General features: G+C 35.8%; 1 protein-coding gene across 3 annotated transcripts in view; it reads left to right on the top strand.

Moving 5' to 3' along the window:
* Positions 1 to 18,942, top strand: part of DopEcR (G-protein coupled receptor DopEcR) — a 972,001-nt gene extending 953,059 nt beyond the window's left edge. For 2 of the 3 annotated variants that reach the window (XM_069849106.1, XM_069849105.1), the window contains one exon: positions 9,715 to 18,942. In XM_069849106.1, coding sequence (XP_069705207.1) covers positions 9,715 to 10,550 — 836 coding nt within the window. In that variant the 3' untranslated portion in view covers positions 10,551 to 18,942. The remainder of the gene's footprint in view (positions 1 to 9,714) is intronic. The other variant, XR_011336610.1, reaches the window with a different exon arrangement.
* The last annotated feature ends 1,411 nt before the right edge of the window (positions 18,943 to 20,353 follow it).

The following is a 20,353-nucleotide window of genomic DNA, read 5'->3' as shown; positions in this document are numbered from 1 at the left end:
ACAAAAAATATAAGAGAAAAAAAAACAATTTTCATTAGTTTAGATGGTGTTGGTAAATCAATTAGAGCATTATTGGCAATTTTAAATAAAGGATGTCTAATTCGTATAGGTTTATTCGTGGTACAATTCCACGTTTTCGTTATGATAAATTGATATATTTAGCTTGAAAGGGATTTTTACCCTTGTCGTTAAATTATTTATTGTTTTTTTTTTAGATGTTAGGATTTATTTCTTTTTGTTGTTGGGGATTTCTGAAGATGTAATTACTCGAAGTTCACAAAATACAGAGTGTAATCAGAAAGTTACATGTCATAATTTACTGTATTTGTAAACGAAATAGTCTATCATAGTATGCTTATCGTAATTTTAATAAGATAAAGAGATTATAACGAAAAAGATATCTTAAACTTCACATATATCACCTAAATAATTGTTATAAACCTAAAAAAACAAAATAGCATGCAAATTTACAGACGTGCGTATAAATAAATCCGTTCTTCTTATCTTGTATGTTAGCTCCTGTCTCAACTCTCCCATCCTTCTTTTGTCTTCAAGATGCTTTAGTTTTCAAAGCTGCGAGAATTCTAACAAAAACGTGGAGATGGGAGAAGGAACAATTTTCCGCAATCTCTTACAAGGGGGGAAATTCTTGATGGACGATGGGTGGATACTATCGGAACAATCACTGCTGAGTGTTCCCGTGGGGATATTTCGGAAAAGAATTGGAACGCATAGCTGGGAACTGAGGAATTGAAGTAACAAATGACTGACATTGTATACATCGAAAAAAATTATAGTTCAAGAGAACCGTTCTCTATTGACTTATCATGGAGTAAGATGCACGTATACGTATGTGAATGAAATACAGTGAAACCTCTCATTTACGGATATCGAAGGGATGTAACAAACTGTCCGTATCTGGGAGGTGTCCTTTATTGGGAGGGAGGCTCTCCAATCTAACAGTAAATTTATAATATGCATTATGTATCCCTTCACGCTTTAAATGAAATGTATTACTGTAGTTTAATTCTAAATACAGTATACTATAGTAAATTCTTTGCAAGTTTGAACTACAGTAGATAAGACCGAAAAATGAAAATATAGTACTGTGCCATGCAATTTTATTCTACAGGGACATCATTTTATTTTTACTAACATTTTTAATATTAACCTGGCTATACCTTTGGATTAATGGTTCAGAGCCGGAAACCCCTTCCAGGATTGAAGTTCGATGATACTGGCGTAAAATACAAACAAATCACTTTCCTAAATATAGGAGGGAAGAAAAGTAGTTCATCCTTTACGTAAACTAGGAAATATCGTAATTTTGAATTTGATAATTTTCATTAGGTTTTTGTTTAATCAAAATACAGTACAGATTAACAATAAGTGTTTTTACTCACGAACTGAGCTGTCCATGCGAACGTATTCATTATGCAGTGTTTATTATATTGTCTACAGCACATTAGCGTACAATATAGAGAATGAAGTTAAATTGAAAAATAATCATAATGTGGATATTTAAACACATTTTTGAAAATGGTGGCCGTTCATTTAGATCAGGCTTCAGTTCTTTTGTGCATATTGTCGCACTATATACTATTGTACCTAATTCCAATTACCAGTTTCGTCCTTCGTACTAGTAACTCATGTTGAAATAATTCTATACCTATTACATAAAAGAGTACCTTACGTACTGTAAATTCAATCTTCACTTCTGCCCGACCCGCACAGATAACATTACTCAGACATGTTATCTACTGTCCGTCCAAGTGGTTAGGTCACAGGATCGTAGAAAGGGGGGAAATCACGTGACAGTTAATTACTTTTATTTAAGTTATTTTAAACAGTTGCGGGTGAGGGAAATCGTGATGCGACGTAGGCAAACGGACGACAGTACCTGTGCGAAAATATGATTCAATATTGAAAGCTCTTTCGTCACTGGAAAACGTGAACATATTTCTGGAACGTACTATACTGACTAAATACTGTTTGTGTTTACTACGACCTTAAGGCGACTTTGACTGTATACGCTTGGTTCTGTGAGAACAGTTGGAAGTTCACTAGTAGAGGGGGTGGGAGTGAAGTACATTAAAAAACTCAGGTACAATAAAAATTGAAGTAAAAATAAAATGATGTCCCTGTAGATCTACAGTTATGCAGTACTGTAACTTATACTTTTCAACCTAACCTTTACGTTCAGGTGCCATGTCTCTAGAAACAGAAGAGCTGATTGAAGTGAAGAGAATAATCCTATTAACCCTATCATGTGTCGAATACAATTTCACGATCGTGGAAACCTGGAACCATCAGACAGGTTAAATTTTATGACTTTGTTTATCCACCCCCTTACAGATAACAAGGATTGGTAGTCTACGAGACCCTTATTTATTGTCTTCTTTCATGTTAAGGAATTTCTGTACAGTTCTCAAAACTAAATTTTCCATTTTTGTAACACATTAGGTCTTGTAATCCAAGTTCTGTCCGCAGTCAGGAGGTAAAGCAAGCTTTAGGACTGTGAAACAGCTGTTCGTGTCCGTGTCTGAGAATGTCCGTAAACGAGAGTTAAATTTATCATTATTTCTATATTATTTCAGTTGGGACATAGGCGTATATGAGGAGTGTCCTTATCTTAGGGGTGTCCGTAAGGAGAGGTTTCACTGTAAATAGAATTATAAAATGGGTTCGAAGAAAGATACATATATTATGCTCGTGTAAGGTGTAGCCCCAGATCTAATCAAAACCAGACACCCAGTATTCTAGCAAATACAGGATGATTCACAAGGAGTTACCGTAACTTACGGAGCATGCTATCAAAGACATTTTGAGCAAAAAATGTTATATAAACATGGGTCCTATTCTCAATATTTTCAGAGTTACACTAATTTGAAATTGCTTGTAAAATACCTTTTTTCTTTAGTTTTAAGGGTAAAGGAATATTACAGATAAAGAATTAATTATTCAGAAGTATTATTCCTTTAATTAGCTAGTATTCTGAAGCTAAAAATGTGTTGTGAATTCCATAGTTGCTTCGTACAGATTTTTTTCTTCTGTTTCTGTTTCTATTTTCTTTAACTAATACAACCACAACACACATGCCCGAGGCGGGACTCGAACCCACAATCCTAAGGACTAAGCGGTAGAGACATTCAGTGCCTCTACCGCTTGCGCCAACCAGGCCGGCATTTGGGATTAGGCCTAATACAGTGTTAGAATTTGTTGTGTACTCTATCAAAGGAATGCGCTGTTAAAATCTGCACAGTTATATTAGTATAATAATAATTCGAGGCACGACAACCCATGAAGGACCATGACCGCCTAGTCGGCAGCTGGCCTCACGTTCTCATGTCGAAGCAGAGGTTGACGATTATCCAACCAGAATGGAGGTATCATGTGGTTAGCACGATGATCCCCCCAGCCGTTATAGCTGGCTTTCGTAACCTGATTTCGCTACCTGTCGTAGCTCTCCAAGTGCATCACGATGCTGGGTGGGCACCGGTCCCATACACTAGCCGAAATTGCATGAGAAAATTTCTTCCCCCGTGAGAACTCGAACCAGCGCGCCTTTCGTAACGCGAGTCCCAGGCAGGATGTCTTAGACCACGACACCACAGCGCGGAACGTTATATTAGTATAAAGGTAAAGGTGGATGACAGGCCAGGTCGGCCCAGAGAGTGGGTGGCGAGAGGTTAAGGCTCCCCATCTTCACAGACAATAGGCAAGTTAATGGCAGTAGGAATGTCAGTTCTACGTTCTCCCCCCCCCCTTTACCCCCAAGAAAATGCCCCTGGTACTCATTTCTGTTAGAGGCTGAGTAGACCCATGGCCATAGTGCGGGCTGAAGGATTAGATCAATGGAAAAATCCATGACCCCATCGGGAATCGAACCGAACCCACGACCTTCTGGTTTTGTAGCGTTAAGCGTTAACCGCAACATACCGCGCGCCCCTATATTAGTATAGGGTAAAGATTGGTAATATTGTGATACGAATAATATTTGATAGTTCTTTTTGAGAATGTATTACAATTTTACTGAGCGAGAGAAGGACCGGTTTTGTGCAGCAACTTGTCCACGAACATTCCCTTAATACGTTGACGCAAAAAACCAATCTTTCTCTCGCTCAGTGAAATTGTAATAAATTCTCAAAAAAAAACTATCACAATATTACCACAGTCTAGTATATACAGCCACGAAGCTTGAGTTGTGAGAGTGCTAGAAACAATAGACTGTGCCGATACTATTTCGCATTATTTGTAATGAGGCGATATTAGCGATCCTAGTGGTTAGCAACTATTTATGGATGCATATTTACTACGTATTGAGCTTCGTGACTGTATATACTAGACTGTGATTTACCAAGCTTTACCCTACCTGTTCTAATATAATAGAACCTCGCTTGGACTGATTCCTGATTATTTTCTCTGCGTTTTTCAAAACTGTAAGATAAATGTCTCGTAATTCTACGGCAAATCCTCGGACCCTTCTGTCACTACTTCCATCGACGTTAGGTGTCTGCACTAATGATACATTGTTGTTACTTCATTTTAAAAAATAATCGAACCAATGCATAACTAAACTCCACTAATCTATCTAATACTTTTTATACCTCTGACATTCATAAAGCAGTGAACTCTACTGTATAACTTATTTACTTATCTCCTAAATATATTTAAAAGATGTTAGATCATTATCTTGAGAACGCAGTAGAACTTGTGTAACTATCACTATCCATGCAAATCTGGCCTTCAGGTAGTAGCTCCCTGTAAAGCAGCTTTGAATAATTTCAAGGAAAAATTGTTCCGGGATCGATACCCGGCCCCGGAACAATTTTTCCTTGAAATTATTCAAACATGCTTTACAGGGAGCTACTACCTGAAGGCCAGATTTGCATAATATATTTCGTTACTGGAGGTACGTTAACAGAAAGCCACAATTTAAGTCACACAAATTGTGTGCACTCAAAGTTGGGTTCTGGCGTCTTGTCAGCCCATTTGAGTTGTGTGGATATAAAGGAAAAATTGTGACGGTATCGTGTATAGTTCCTGGGGTAGCTCAGTCGGGAGAGCGAAGGGTCCTGGGACCGATACTCGGCCCCGGAATAATTTTTCCTTGAAATTATTATCACCATCCAGTTAGTTTAAATTAGAGAATAGTAAAGACTTCTAGATCAGGGATGCAAAAGTGTGCTACAATATTGTGGCACACGTCACAAGCCGGAACACGTAACTCATCCCTTCCTTTCACCCCCACACGTCATTGGATATGATAGGGGGAGCGGAAATACAGGGTGTATCTAAATTGGTGTCAAATATTTCGGGGAAGTGTTCTTAACATCAAAACAATTTAAAAAGTTAATAAGAACATGGGTCTGAAAACCATTCGTTAGGGAGTTATTAAAGGATTTGTCCCTTCATTGTTTGATGACCGCTGATTGTTTGATGGTTTTTTGTTTGTTCGTATTTTGTAGAGCGAAGAAATCAGAATAAAATGTATTCTGTGAGTGAACAGAAGGAAATGATTTGCATCATTTAATTGAAGATGTGCTTCTGGACGTCATCCAACTAATGTGTTTTAACATGATGCTGCTCCTGCTCATTTCAGTCTGACAGTTCGTAATTTTTTTAATGATCGATTTCCACAAAGATGTATTGGTCGAAGGGGATTCATTGCATGGCCTGATCGATCGCCTGATTTGAATCCAATGGATTTCTTCGTCTGGGGACATTTAAAGTCACTGGTTTATGAGACTCCTGTACTTAATGTTGATATTCTGAGAGCGTATCTAAACTGGATTTCACGAAATACGAAACACTCCAAGAATTTTCAACAGAGTACGCCAGAGTACGTAACGCAGGTTTAGGGGACACATCGAAGCAGGAGGAAGCCACTCCGAGCAATTTTTGTAACATTAAATTTTGTCTTGTAACTCTGAAATAAACTATTTTGAGACCAATGTTCATATGAACCTTTTGTAATGTTTTTGTGTTACGAACACATCCCCGAAATATTTGACACCAATTTAGATACACCCTGTATATATTCAGTGTGCTTGTGGATATCACAGATACGTAATTCAAAGCCGGGGGATTGTAGACGGGAAACTTCCACCCTATATTACCCAGTTCTGCATCCCTGATCTAGATGGAAAATAGTGCAAAAAATTAACTCAATTTCTTTTTCCGCTTAGTCTCCTTCGCCGCTGCTCATGTTCTGCTATTCTCTCTTACCAGTTGTATTCTATCCTTAACGTCTCTTCCAGTATCACTTTCTCAATCTGTTCTCATACTAATGTCAGTGTTTGAAACTAGCTGTGTATGGTGCAACTATAGAAAGAACATAGCTATAAAGTTACAAGGGTTTACATGGTCGTTGAAGGCTACCACCACTGTTACAGCTCGTGGCTGGAAACTTGATTTCCTCCTCTCTGTTTCTCGATTAGTTTCATTTTACTCTCTCTTTTTTTTTTACTTTGTCTTCTAAGTCAGGATAATTTAGTTTTCGTAATTTCCCCCTCCCAACTTTTTCCCAGGAGTCTTTTCCACCATTAAACTAGACGGAGTTTCGATAAGAAGGGTAGTTGTTAGTGGTAAAAAAAAAAGAACGAAAACTTTGAGTGTGGAAACTAGGTCAACGCTCTTGAGAAAGCGTAAGTTCATTTTTCAAGCAAGATAGGAAGAGATTCTATTCCACACTTTGTTTAATATGGAAACTTGGTGAGACTTTATCGTTTCAAGACTTCCACAATTATTAGTGGCCTAGACAGAGATCATAGATGAAGATACTTTTCACTTTAACTTTGGTGCTGCAGTGAAAAAACCTGCCACCGTCATCTGGCATCAAGGGTGAAAGGGTTCAAATTTGAACTTTCTTATAAAGCCATATTTCATTCGCAAATGTAAGACGACACTGCTTTCATTTATATTATCAAGATAAATATTTTTATATCAATACGTTTTTTGTTAAATAAACGAAGTATTAAAAGAATCCCGCATATAATTTAAAAGAAATGGACCGAAGCACAGTCGGCTGATTCTCACGAAATGACCGGAGTTGATATCCTGCAGATTCTGTGGCATTTGTGGTAAACAAAGCGGCTGTTGAACTTGTTTCCTACAAGTAGGACCTACGCCTTTTTTCTGTCATTTTCATTCTACCATTGCTCCATGGGTATTGACTCGGAAATTTAGCGAAACCGCGAAAAAAATAAAACTTGAAGAAACAATATTATATTAAATAATTTCAAGGGAAACATTGTTCCGGGACCTGGTATCGATCCCGGGACCTCTGGTTGAACGTATCAGCGATCTTACCAACTGAGCTATCCGGAAACTCCACCCGACACCGTCTCAACTTTTCCCTTTATATCCACACAACTCGCGTGGGCTGATGAAACGCCAGAGACCCACATCGAGTGCACACAATCTCTGTGTGACTTGGAATTGTGGTTTTCTGTTAACGTACACAATGACGTATATATTATGCAAATCTAGTCTTTCAGGTGAAGCTCCCTGTAAAACAGATTTGTCGGGTGGAGTTCCCGGGTAGCTCAGTTGGTAAGAGCGCTGGTACGTTCAACCAGAGGTCCCGGGATGGATACCCGGCCCCGGAACAATTTTTCCCTTGAAATTATTCAAATCTGCTTTACAGGGAGCTTTACCTGAAAGACTAGATTTGCATAATATTATATTAAGATATGTTTATCTTATTTGATTTTTGTGTTCTAGAATTTTACGCGAGAATCACTCGCGAATTAAAAAAAAAATCTGCCTTCATTCATGATTTTTTGCTTTTACTTGCGAATTAGGCCTACATGAAATGTTTGCGATTTGAATTTAATTTCTTATTTATTATCTTTAAATAATTATATTTAAGGTTAGATCATGTACCAAATTATGACAAAGCAAATTTATTCTGCGTGGCTAACAAGCAAAGGGATGTCGAATGTGAACTGAGAGTGACGACAATACAAGTACAAACAATTCCTTGGGAAAACCTAGAGTGACTAATTATGTAAATATCTATTACAATTAGGGGACATAATAAATTGCTGAGCGGGCCAAAATATTTCGATATCTGTATTGCAGTTCATAAGGAACTACAATTTTAATTCCTCATCACCATGGATATGTAATATTTAAACATAACAGAGAAGCGAATATTTCGTAATCGAAAGAACCAAAGCCTTCGGCACAGAGCATGCGCAGTGTGACATTTTTTGACTTCCTGTTAGAAAATACTCCAGTCGCTCAACTGTTATGTCCCCCCATTTTACAATTGAGCCACCTGAGTAGCTCAGACGGCTGGCGCATTTTCCTGCTGATCCGAAGCTGAATTCGGGCTTAGTTTCGATTCTCGCATGCACTGATTACGTAGTTGGATTTTTTTCGAGATTCTGACTGATAAATCTATTATCAGGCTGTAATCTCACTTGACGATATATGACAGGGGAACAACAATAATTTTTGCATATTTATCAATTTTGGAATTGAACGGGTTACATCAGCTGTTTGTCTATGCGGATGACGTGAATATGTTAAGAGAAAATCCACTAACGATTAGGGAAAATACAGGAATTTTACTTGAAGCAAGTAAGGAGATAGATTTGGAAGTAAATCCCGAAAAGAGAAAGTATATGATTATGTCTCGTTACAAGAATATTGTATGAAATGGAAACATAAAAATTGGAAATTTATCCTTTGAAGAGGTGAAAAAATGCAAATACCTGGGAGCAACAGTAACAAATATAAATGACACTCGGGAGGAAATTAAATAAATATGGGAAATGCCTGTTATTATTCGGTTGAGAAGCTTTTATCATCTAGTCTGCTGTCAAAAATATCTGAAAGTTAGAATTTATAAAACAGTTATATTACCGGTTGTTCTTTATGGTTGTGAAACTCGGACTCTTACTTTGAGAGAGGAACATAGGTTAAGGATGTTTGAGAATAAGGTGGTTAGGAAAATATTTGGGGCTAAGAGGGATGAAGTTACATGAGAATGGAGAAAGTTACACCACACAGAACTACACGCATTGTATTCTTCACCTGACATAATTAAGAACATTAAATCCAGACGTTTTAGATGGGCAGGGCGTGTACCACGTATGATCTTCCTATCTGTCCAATGTAGAACTTGTCGCAACCATGCTAACCATACATACAATAACATAGATACAGACATGGAAATCCTACACATCCAACCAAAAAACCAAAAACTCAACACACTAGAACAATATGAAATATACAGACACACAAAACACACCCAAATCAAATTCTCAATACACAGATCAATTTCAGAACACACTCACTATTTGACTCCACTCTACAACACACAAACACACCCTTACAACAGGCAGTGATAACAAGATGACGCTATGATCCAGTAGGCTCTGACGATGGTGTATATACGGAAACAGCTGTAAGCCCACGTGCTTAAATATATAACACTAGTAAGTTGCCCATTTACCAATCTTCCATATTATACTTGTTTAGGAGTAAGGAACCTGTTTAGAGTGACCCTGTAGTGTTTGTGAGCAGAGTGTCTATTGAAGGACACGTGACGTTAATGTATACCCCGTGCACATTTATACTCATTCCAATGTTGTGGGACTAAGAAAACGGTATTTACTTATGAGGGTCCAACCAGTCTAAGAACTGTTGACTAAACCGTATATGATATTACAGAAATCCGGGCTCTGTTTATGACTGTTGCAGGCCCCTCGGAAGTGATCAACATCTACCTGTTGTCCCTGGCCGTGGCGGACCTCATGTGCGGTATGCTGGTGGTGCCGTTGTCCGTGTACTCGGCTGTGGTGCAGCAGTGGGTGTACGGTGACTTGGTGTGCCGTCTGATAGGCTACCTCGAAGTCACCCTGTGGAGCGTGAGCGTGTTCACCTTCATGTGGATCAGCGTGGACCGCTACCTGGCGATACGCAAGCCGCTGCGCTACGAGACGGTGCAGACCAAGACGAGATGCCAGTGCTGGATGGCCTTCACGTGGATCTCGGCCGCCATGCTGTGCTGTCCGCCGCTCCTGGGCTTCAACAAGCCGGTGTTCGACCGCGACGCGTACATCTGCATGCTGGACTGGGGGAACATGGCCGCGTATTCCGTGACCGTGGCCATCCTCGTGCTCGGGCCCAGCCTCATCACCATCGTGTACACGTACTTCTACATCTTCTCTATGATGCGGAAACTCCGCAGCGGCGTCCCCATCCACGATAAGGAGTACGCGACGGCGCTCTCCGAGAACCTCTCCAATCCTAGTCACGTCATGTCTTTCGTGTTGGTAATCACCTTCTGGTTGTCGTGGACGCCGTACGCCGGCGTGAAACTCTACGAATACTTCACGGGAACCAAGTTCCAAATACCGTTCCTGCATTTCGGCATCGTCTGGCTGGGGATCCTCAACTCCTTCTGGAAGGCGATCATCCTCATGGCGCTGAGTCCGCAGTTCCGCCTCGCGCTGCGCATCTTCTGCTTGACGCTGTGCTGTCGCTACAAGGGCCGTCTGCAGGGAGAGTTGATCGGCATGGACGCGGACGACTGAGACGTGCTTCTCATGTGCCCCATTGCGGCCTCTGCGGGATAGTTCGAGGCACAACGACACGCGCATTGTAGCAACTGCCCTGGGGACCGAACCTAGCAGAATCTGACAGCCCGGGCGTGGCACGTGGACGACGTTGTCGTTCTTAAAATTGTAACTACAAGACAATAACTTCAGGTTTCTGTGTGCCCCGACTATTTTGCACAGCATAATATTATGATTAACCGCACACAAAACACATTTAAAATCTACTGATACAGAAAAGATGTAAATTGCATTCAAAAGAGACGCTGAACCTGCAGCATTTAGTATGTGCAGAATCCTGACAATTACTAATTTGCTTAGATTTCCCTACGTCATTGATAGTGGAAGGAGTATGCTACTTCCATATCAGTTAATTTCACCAGTAGCTCTATATTATCGCCTTGGGTTGAAATTATATTAATTTTTGCGACACTGATAAAATATACACACAGGGTCCTTTATATATGGCTGCCTTAGCATGAGATCTGGCTCCCAGATGACAAGTCGAGCATCAGCCGATAAAATGTTGACTACAAGGATGAAAGCAGAAATGTATTATGAAACCTACCTTATAGTAGATGTTAAAAATGTCGTCCTTCCGCTTGTATACAGGCTTCATGTCACGAGAATATGTTATCATTTACTCGTCTAAGATCATGAACTGAAATTCTTCATATTTCATGCTCTGTATTAGCTTGGAGTTCCTCTTTATCCGCATTCATACGAAACTCTTTGTCTTTCCTCTGTTAAAACTGTTATGCTTTTCTTTGTGAAAGTCGAATTAAAAACAGTTCTGCTCGATGAGAGTTTATTGAAAATTATTCCAATGCATTGCTGCCTCCAAGAAATCTGTACAAAGACTAGTGATGCAGTTTGAAACCCCAAGTTCATTGTTGGGCAAAAAACATTACTGAACACGAACAGTTTTAATTGAAAAAAAAAATGAAGCATTTTGCACGAATCCACACACATTAGAGGAACTCCAGGCTAATATTGAGCATGAAATAAGAAGAATTTCAGTTGATAAGCTTTGATGAGTGAGTGACAATATATTCTCGTGATATCAAGCTTGTATACGAGCAAAGGAGGACACTTTCAACATCTACTGCAAGGTAGGTGTCATGATCCATTTCTGCTTCCACTGTTGGAGGCAGCACTTCACCGGCTGATGCTCTAACAGTCACCCAGGACCAGATCCCGTGCTACAGCAGCCATATATATTAAGGACCCTGTATAACATATTACTAATTATTTTGTTACCTTCCTGTTATCGCCGGTGACATGCCTTTTTAATGAGTACCCGCTTGAGCATCGACCCAAACTTTCATAGCAAGGACAGAGGACCCAACACGGAGACTTCTCCAGGAATACAAATGAGATAGTAGCATTCGGGCTGTGGCAAACTGAGGCCTGACAGCTACTGCTTCCGTTACGTCCCACGTGCCATGCTGCATAGTTACATGTGGCCGGCCTCAGATTTCTCACGTGCCTTCCCTCGAGGTAGTCGCTACTGTGTGCTAATATCTGAGAAGGACTCCTTGTGTGCCTTAAGAAGGACATGCCCGGGGACTGCATCATGAAGAGAGTTTGAAAATGCAAGACAAGGATTTCTGGTGTGCCTTACTGAAGGATAAATTGGATCTGACAGAATGGGGCACATCAAGAAGAACAGAACTATCAGGAAATAAATTATGAACATGTGATGTGCCCCTTAGAGCAGAGCACTGGGGCACAGTTAACCTCACAGTGAACAATTACCCTTCAACTGTCATAATCTGTACCCCGTTGTATAAAAATAGACAGTTCTTTTTAAACACTACAATCGAAAGACTTCGGAAAGAGCTTTAATATCCAAAAGGATTGATTTCAAAAAGACAAATCAAATAGCTCTCATTTTGTATAGCATGTATAGTAATATCTAGTAGAATGCTGAATGTGCGCTGGGTAGTGCAGAACTTCGACAAAAAAATGTACACCAGGAAAACATTTAGATTTAAAGAAACTGCAGGGTCAGTCAGTGGTTAGTGATATCTAGTGCACCATTGCAATGCTATGGTGAATGCGTTGTACAAATACATGTGTCTAGGCGTGTGTGATGTCATGAGAATAGTCTTTGAGTATTTTCCTCATCTCGTTGTGAAACCGATGTCGACCACAGATCTTATAACTTCTCTGTATATCTTTGTCTTATATATTTAAGTGCTTTATGTGTGACGTTATTTTATAATAATTTTCATTAATACTGATGTACTCTGGTACGCATGGACGCGTATGTTTTCCGTAACTATATTAACTTATAAACAATGCAGCAATTTTAAATTCGTGTAATGTATCAAAACTGCAATACTGGAAGAGACCTAGAATGCAACATGTTCACATCTACGAACTCGAAGAAATTAAATTTAGACCCTTATTCAGTAATATACGCATGAAAGAGGAAGTTGACTACATAACAGTACAACGCGGACACTTGTTCAAGACTAGCTCTAAAGTTTGAAACCAGGATATTATCATGCCTTGATCCAGCTTCGTGCCTCCCAGATCTCAAAGGTGGTTTCCTTTATTTCATTTTTTTCACATACAGTAATAAACCTCTCAACCCAGTATTTAAAAGTCCCAGTGTTAAGCGCTGAAGCAATGTTTAAATCTCCTAGTATAATAAAATTTACATGACGTCACTTTTTTATTTCTATTTTCGAAATAATTAAACTTAATACAACCATATGGCAGTAAAAAACAGAATCTTTGCAATACATTCGAAAAAATCGCATGAAAATATCTCAAATAGATTAAGAAATGTGGCTGGTTTTGTTCAATCGTGCATGATGCATATAGGTGTAGTAAAACTACTACAGAACTAACCTAGAGAGTTGCGTACATGCGTACGGCAAACCAGCCTGAGGTGTTAATGTATATTAATTTCATTACATTTTCTGCATTTTGAATGTACTGGCACATTTATCAAATTTATCAACATTATTATCGCAGGCAATAAAGGAAATTCTAAATTAAAAGGTTTTTAGTTTCCTCTATCATATAAAAACCGGACTTTCAAGGTTTCTGTGCTTAATCCGAAGCAATAAATAAAATTATTATTTTTGTTTTATAATTATGAAAACATAGAATACTAATTTTGAAAGATTGATCATAGTGAAATTTTAAAAAAATTAATAAAACATATTAATTTTAGAAATAGCAATAATTCAAAATGTTTTAAACTACAAAACAAATCATAAATAAATATGTAACAGAATGCTCTATACAAGAAACTATATAATTGTTACTATCTAATTGCATAATTTGTTGACATTTGTAAATACCAATCAGCCGCACTTACAGACAACAGTGTAAAGGAAGCTGCCAATTGCAGCTCATCTTTTCCCTTCATCACTAAGATTGTCAGACATAAACCAAGAAAAGGAATTTTATACCCTACTGATGAAATGTGATCTCTCTAACAGTTAACAAGAGATTTTATTTATGCACTTTGAACAGTTTGTATGAAAATAAAATTATGTGGTAAATATGTTAGTCTTATATAGCTGTGCAAAACAAAAATATGTTTGTAATATAAATTCTGATTTTAAGAAAAGGGCAGTAACAAGCCTTAAAGATGAATGAAGATATTTACAACATTTACAAACATTTTAATTATCATAAAACACTCTATTAGAAACTATTACCTTCATTCATAGAACTCTAAATTACATTTTTAGCTATATTATTTTATGTTTTATTCTAATTCTTCAATTCACCCCTATGTTTAATAAACTACTTTTGAATCAATCTTTTCAAAACAAAAATCAATTACCGATAATATTTTTTATAAAATAAAATTTTATAAAGAAAATAAATTGAAACCAGGATTGCAATAAAGATACGTGATATATTTGCTATCTCCTTATAATAGGTACCGGTACCGTCTCATGTCTCATTTCTGAAATATGTAATTCGTGTTAATTTCGTAATAAAAATAGTACGCTACAAATAGTTACTGTACATATATTAGTAAATTACATCAGAAAGATATTAACATGTGATATTTGAATTTAATTTCTTTTACTGACAAAATAAAACGTCTCATTTCATTTGTATTAAATTATTAAATCTGTCCTTTGGCCGCATTACAGCTGATAGAAACACAACACACTATAATGTGTATAAGATCCCTAAATATTTTTAAAAACAATCGCACATAATTCTTTAGAAGTCGAGATTTCAAAATACCGTGAAGTATAAATCATTTGTTACCTACGTACATTAAACATTTTCGAGATTGGAAAGTCTCCATGCTAAGATTTTCGAGATTATTTACCGTATATTTCCTTTAATTACCATTCATGTTGTCAATTAAGGTGGCATCATAAATGAAGACAATAGAGTTTAAATATTTAAGAAGATTAGCCCAATCAATTTGGACATAATTGGTGCTGTTAATTTGTACATGAAAAGTTATAGCTCAAATTGCTCAAGAGAAATACAATTTTTGTGCATGTCTTGAAGTGATCAGTTATTCTTATTACTCACATTCAAAATTATATAGGTTAGGCTATCCAGGTATATTTCAATCAATTATAATAAGAACAGAATATTCTCAGGAAAATAAATATGAAATAACTTAACAAAATTAGAGCAGCCAAATCTAATGAAGATTCATAATTTTTATTCTTTTGTTTTGAAGCAGAGAAATTATGTCTCATATTATTCACTCTTGATTGATATTTTTTATAGCTAAATAAGTTTTATTTCTAAATTAATGAAAATTGAGAATTCATTTCCCTCAATATTGACTCTTCAATCTATAAACTACCAATATTTATTGAGTGCTGTCTTAAGGAAACCTTTCTAAAATTATGTGTTCTTAAATTGCTAACCTCGCTTGTAGAACACTATATAACTGTGCTGTTGTGGTCTAAAATATTTTTTTTTTATAATTCATGCTATTTGCATTATAGATCCATATATACGATAACTTATAAAATAAAATCATTTTTGTTTATTTGAATTGATTTGAATATGACACTGAAATAACAATCTGATACAAATATGAATTTAAAGATCAAAATTTTAATAGGTATACATAGTCTTGTCGAAGCTATTATCACCTACTGGTAGTCGACATGAAATTAATATAGGTAGGCTACATTTACTTACACGTGTACTCTAATTTGCATAATTATACCATATCATCTAAAATTTCTTGTCAAATGACTGAAAATTTTGAGTGACAGTTCACTGAAAGCAAAAATATAAATGTTTCATTTCTAAAACAATATTATCAAAATCAATTTCTGTTTTCTCCAATATTGTTAATTAAGAATAATCTTCTTATTTTATTAAGTAATTTTAAAATTAAAGTAATTAAGTTCTACCCGACATACAAACGAGGTGACCACTTTTATATACGAACGAGCCTATAATATAATGAAGTGTGAAGGTCGTTGAATTTAATTCTAATAAAAAGTATCCCGTCTAATTTATCATTTTAGCATAATTGGACATGTTACATTTCCAGGCATACTTCATATGTAAGTTTTGTACATTTTTCAACTATGGTCAGTCAACCATTTCACACTGGAAATTACTAAAGTGATGTGATTTGTAGTGAAATATCAATGAGAATGGATAAATTTCTACAACATGGTTTTTGTATAGGATAATTTAACATGTATAAAGTCATGATGGTTACACTTCTGTCTGTATGATCATATTTTTGTTGTGACAGAAATATGGCAAGACGATGGGAAGAAGAGAAACAGCAATATCGCTCATGGAAAACACCATCATCTACATAAATCTTCATAATAACAGCTGCAGTTCTATAGATTAAAGGAAAATCAAAATGCAGTGTGTATGCGGCATATCGCTCAGCGCAATAACACGTTATGTATGCCAACCATTCGCTCAGAATCGCAGAAACGTTTAATGATAAAAGTGTATTAATCATTGTTCTGTGTCTTTCATGTACAATATAAATATCTTAAGCTGTTCTTGTTTGTTTCAAAAATATACTATGTTCATAAGAGCGAAGTGAAGAAAATGTTTAGATTTAATTTATCCATTAGCTAATAAAATAAGTTTATTTAGAACTGAATAATTTTTGTAATTGAGATATGTGAGTGGATGAATCAGTGTAAAGTGATAATTTAACCTAATGATATGCCATATGAAATCAACCTCATTTTAGATTGATTTTGCAGAACTATTACATTAGCCTACTGATCAAAGGAGCAATGTGCCATTTATATAGAATAGCATAATTTAAAATATTGTTTTATCTCATATAACTGAAAACATAATATTATGAACTCTTTCCAGCACTTGATTCATGTTTCCACGTCATTTAAATAAGTTACTGTACGTATGTCCAATGCTTTATATAATGGTTGTATTCGCGTATAAATACGGTTCCAGTTAGGAAAGCATTAACATAATATACAAACATTAAACATGTGTTTTGTATAACTTTTAAAGCCTAACCTTGAGATGGTTAATGAAGTACCGTACATGTATTATTTCTTTCATAACTTAAGCACAGCATAATTTTATATGCAGTAGGCTCTAATAAATGCCTAAAAACCCATTTGCTTTTAATGTGTGAAACTGGGGTTAGAATTATCTGTCTGAAATTATTTTAAATTTCTTGACACCCTTCTTAAGTGGTAATGATAGCATTTTTAGTAGGTCGTTTAAATAATTATTGGTTTTACTGTAAAAGAACGATACCCATACTAAAGTTAGACATGATTTATTTACCTGGACCTTAAATATGTTTATATGAATAGCGATGTATTCAATTCAAACAGTTTATACTGAAAATTCGCTTTCCTTTGGTAGCGCTCTTGTACAGAATTACCATACCTTATTACTTTAAAACGCAAATTTTACCTCCCCCCCCCTTTCTTTCTCTGTTTCTATCTCTGTATGTCTCTTACTTTCTCGTGCTCTCTGATTTGCATATCTAAGTAAATTTTTCTTGTACAGTGTGTCTAGAGATAGAGTGGACTTTCCGGCTATTTACATGTAAATCTGGAGTAGGTGCGGCAACTCTCGCCGAGTCCAAGGCTGCCGCGGTCCACTCTATCTCTAGACGCACTATATAAAGACATTTAAAAAAGAACTTAGGAAATAACATACCGGTAACAGGTACCATACCTACTTTTCAAAATATGATAGCACAAAAATCTACAGGTATGTAGTACTACACATGAAAGTACGGTAAATTACCTGATAATTGGAAGCAGATAATAAGACACATACAGTAGGCCTATGTGGTTTGTAGAGCATAGCTCAAGCCTATGGATGAGACCTATGTTCAGGACTTGTATAAGAAACAAGTGAACCACTGGGTGTTTTCAAATAAAGTATTCCTTGTGAGATAATACATAATGAGCATGAGATTATCAATCTATTATTTTAATGATATTCACGGCCAATACCATCTCTCAGCTATGGAAAGAATACTGAATACCTATCATTAACATTACTGTAACTAATTTTAAAACGTAACCCTTCACCCCAAATTACATACCGGTATAGTCTTTTATGGCTAAATAGCCAATTCTACTAGTTTCCGAAATTAACATAAGGCCCATAAAGAAGAGTCATATCAAAATCGGGAGAAAATGTTCTGATATGGTACCTATTAGGATTCTCCTTAATGAAACCTATTCAAAAGGTTGTTAATAAATTGTGGGAAATAGGATCGTTTAAACAAAAACCACGAAATAAAAAAAGTCTTAGGCCTACTGAAGAAGAGACAGTCTCCGCACATTGGGCAAAATGGAAAACAATATCTGGGGCAATTTTATGTCAATCAGAAGGGACAAACTACAGTGGGTAACGATGCTTCAAAATCTACAGAAAAGTTACCCTGATTGTTTTCTGGATCATAGATGGCATTTTCAGCATCTTGTGGAATGGTATTACATATTTTTTTTTAATAACCTTATACCGGTATTAAAACAATTCCCTATCAAACTATCACCTCACTATGTTACTTTTGCAAATTGAAGTGTCTGTACCCTGACAGACGATTAGTTTACTGCCCATCAGGAGATTTTGCTTGGAGGCAAGTTGAGTCAAGTTACTAAGTAAAGAGACAGTGTACTATAACCAATATCCTAGAGTATAATACCATATCATTTTACCATTTTGTATAATTAGACTTACTTATGCTTGAAATTAGATGGGTAGCTTTTATCACGCGCATTATAATAACAAGAAACATAATAAAAACTCCTTAGTATCTTATTATAGGCACCTCACAGAGACATAAACTTCTATAGCACATACTGGTACCTTTTTTTATACATATAGAAATAATACACGTACAATATTTTGTGTAATAATTGCCAAAAAATGTATATATATATATATATATATATATATATATATATATATATATATATATTGAGACGAAATCGAAAATGATCTTACAATTACATAACAGGAATGGATTTACCATCGTACAATATCGGTACAAAATACTTACCCATTTTTAAGCATTGGATGTTACGTTTCCTTAATTCTGACAGTTGCCGCACAAATTTGCTTTTAAACTCAGACTTGTACAAAGAATAGTTCTTACAATGAAGAAATGTAAAACTAATTGCTTTTTATATAAACTCATAAATCGTTACTTCGTAATGTTAATAATGTAATTGGTACAGTTGTACTAAAATTCCTGGTGTTCTAATATTGAGACTGGACGACAATTACATGCGTATTGTGATTAGGAAAATTTCGTTCATTTGGAGGGCTATTAAATAATTATACATGAAGATTTTGCTAGATTTTATGTTCTAACATTTCTATTTCATACGGTTATTAACTTTGAACACCATATGGAACTTTTTTTTAACTAAAATATGTTCTAACTACGTTCAAGAATCTTCAAACATTTTGCTTCTTATACTCATTTTATCAGTTCTATTAAACTTTTATATTAAACAAAAATAATACACTTACATGGTTATGATACATGTAATAGTAAAGCTGAATACGAAAATATTATATTATTACACTTGTAAAAGCATCCTACTGGTATATTATAAAACGTCATTTATTTTGAAGTGTAAGGTTTACCTAATACTTGCTCAACGATCTCAAATAAAATAATATATTCAATTTAAGCACGGTAATTCTTAGTCTACTATCTATGTAATGTACATAAAAAAAGCCAGATAAATTGTAACATTAAATTTAAAATACTGGTACTGATAAAATATTCCACTATAAGTTTAAGTATTAATAAAAATATCTTACATCTCTTCATTGTAACTGGCCTAAAAGCATTATTTCGATTGCCTAGGTTTTGACGTACATACTACAAAGAGAGGACAAAATAAATATAAAAAGATATTCCCTAATTTATACACCTACTATTATATATTACTAACAATAATATCACTAATTAATACAAAACTAATGTGTTTTCTGATAGAGACTGGATGCTAGGCTTGGAGCAGTAAGAACACATTAAAATTATGAACAGAGCTAATAGGACATAACTATATTCCACGACTTCTATATTCTAATATTTATAACGCAACGAAAATTCAGAATAACACACATTCATTTATTTCCTTGTGTGTATATTCCTGAGGATATTCATTTAAACTGAATGAGTCCCTTGGTGCCTGAACACTAAATTCTCTCAAATACTACTACAGAAAACTATAATGCTACATTGAATTTGATCATGCGTCCAACTACAGCAACATTTGACCATATCAAATATATACACATAATAATCTTTTTATTTTTTAGTAAAGACATTA

The sequence above is a fragment of the Periplaneta americana genome, chromosome 16 (genome assembly GCF_040183065.1).
Source record: "Periplaneta americana isolate PAMFEO1 chromosome 16, P.americana_PAMFEO1_priV1, whole genome shotgun sequence".
Lineage (NCBI taxonomy): Eukaryota > Metazoa > Arthropoda > Insecta > Blattodea > Blattidae > Periplaneta > Periplaneta americana.
This window is presented reverse-complemented; position numbering and strand designations above follow the sequence as displayed.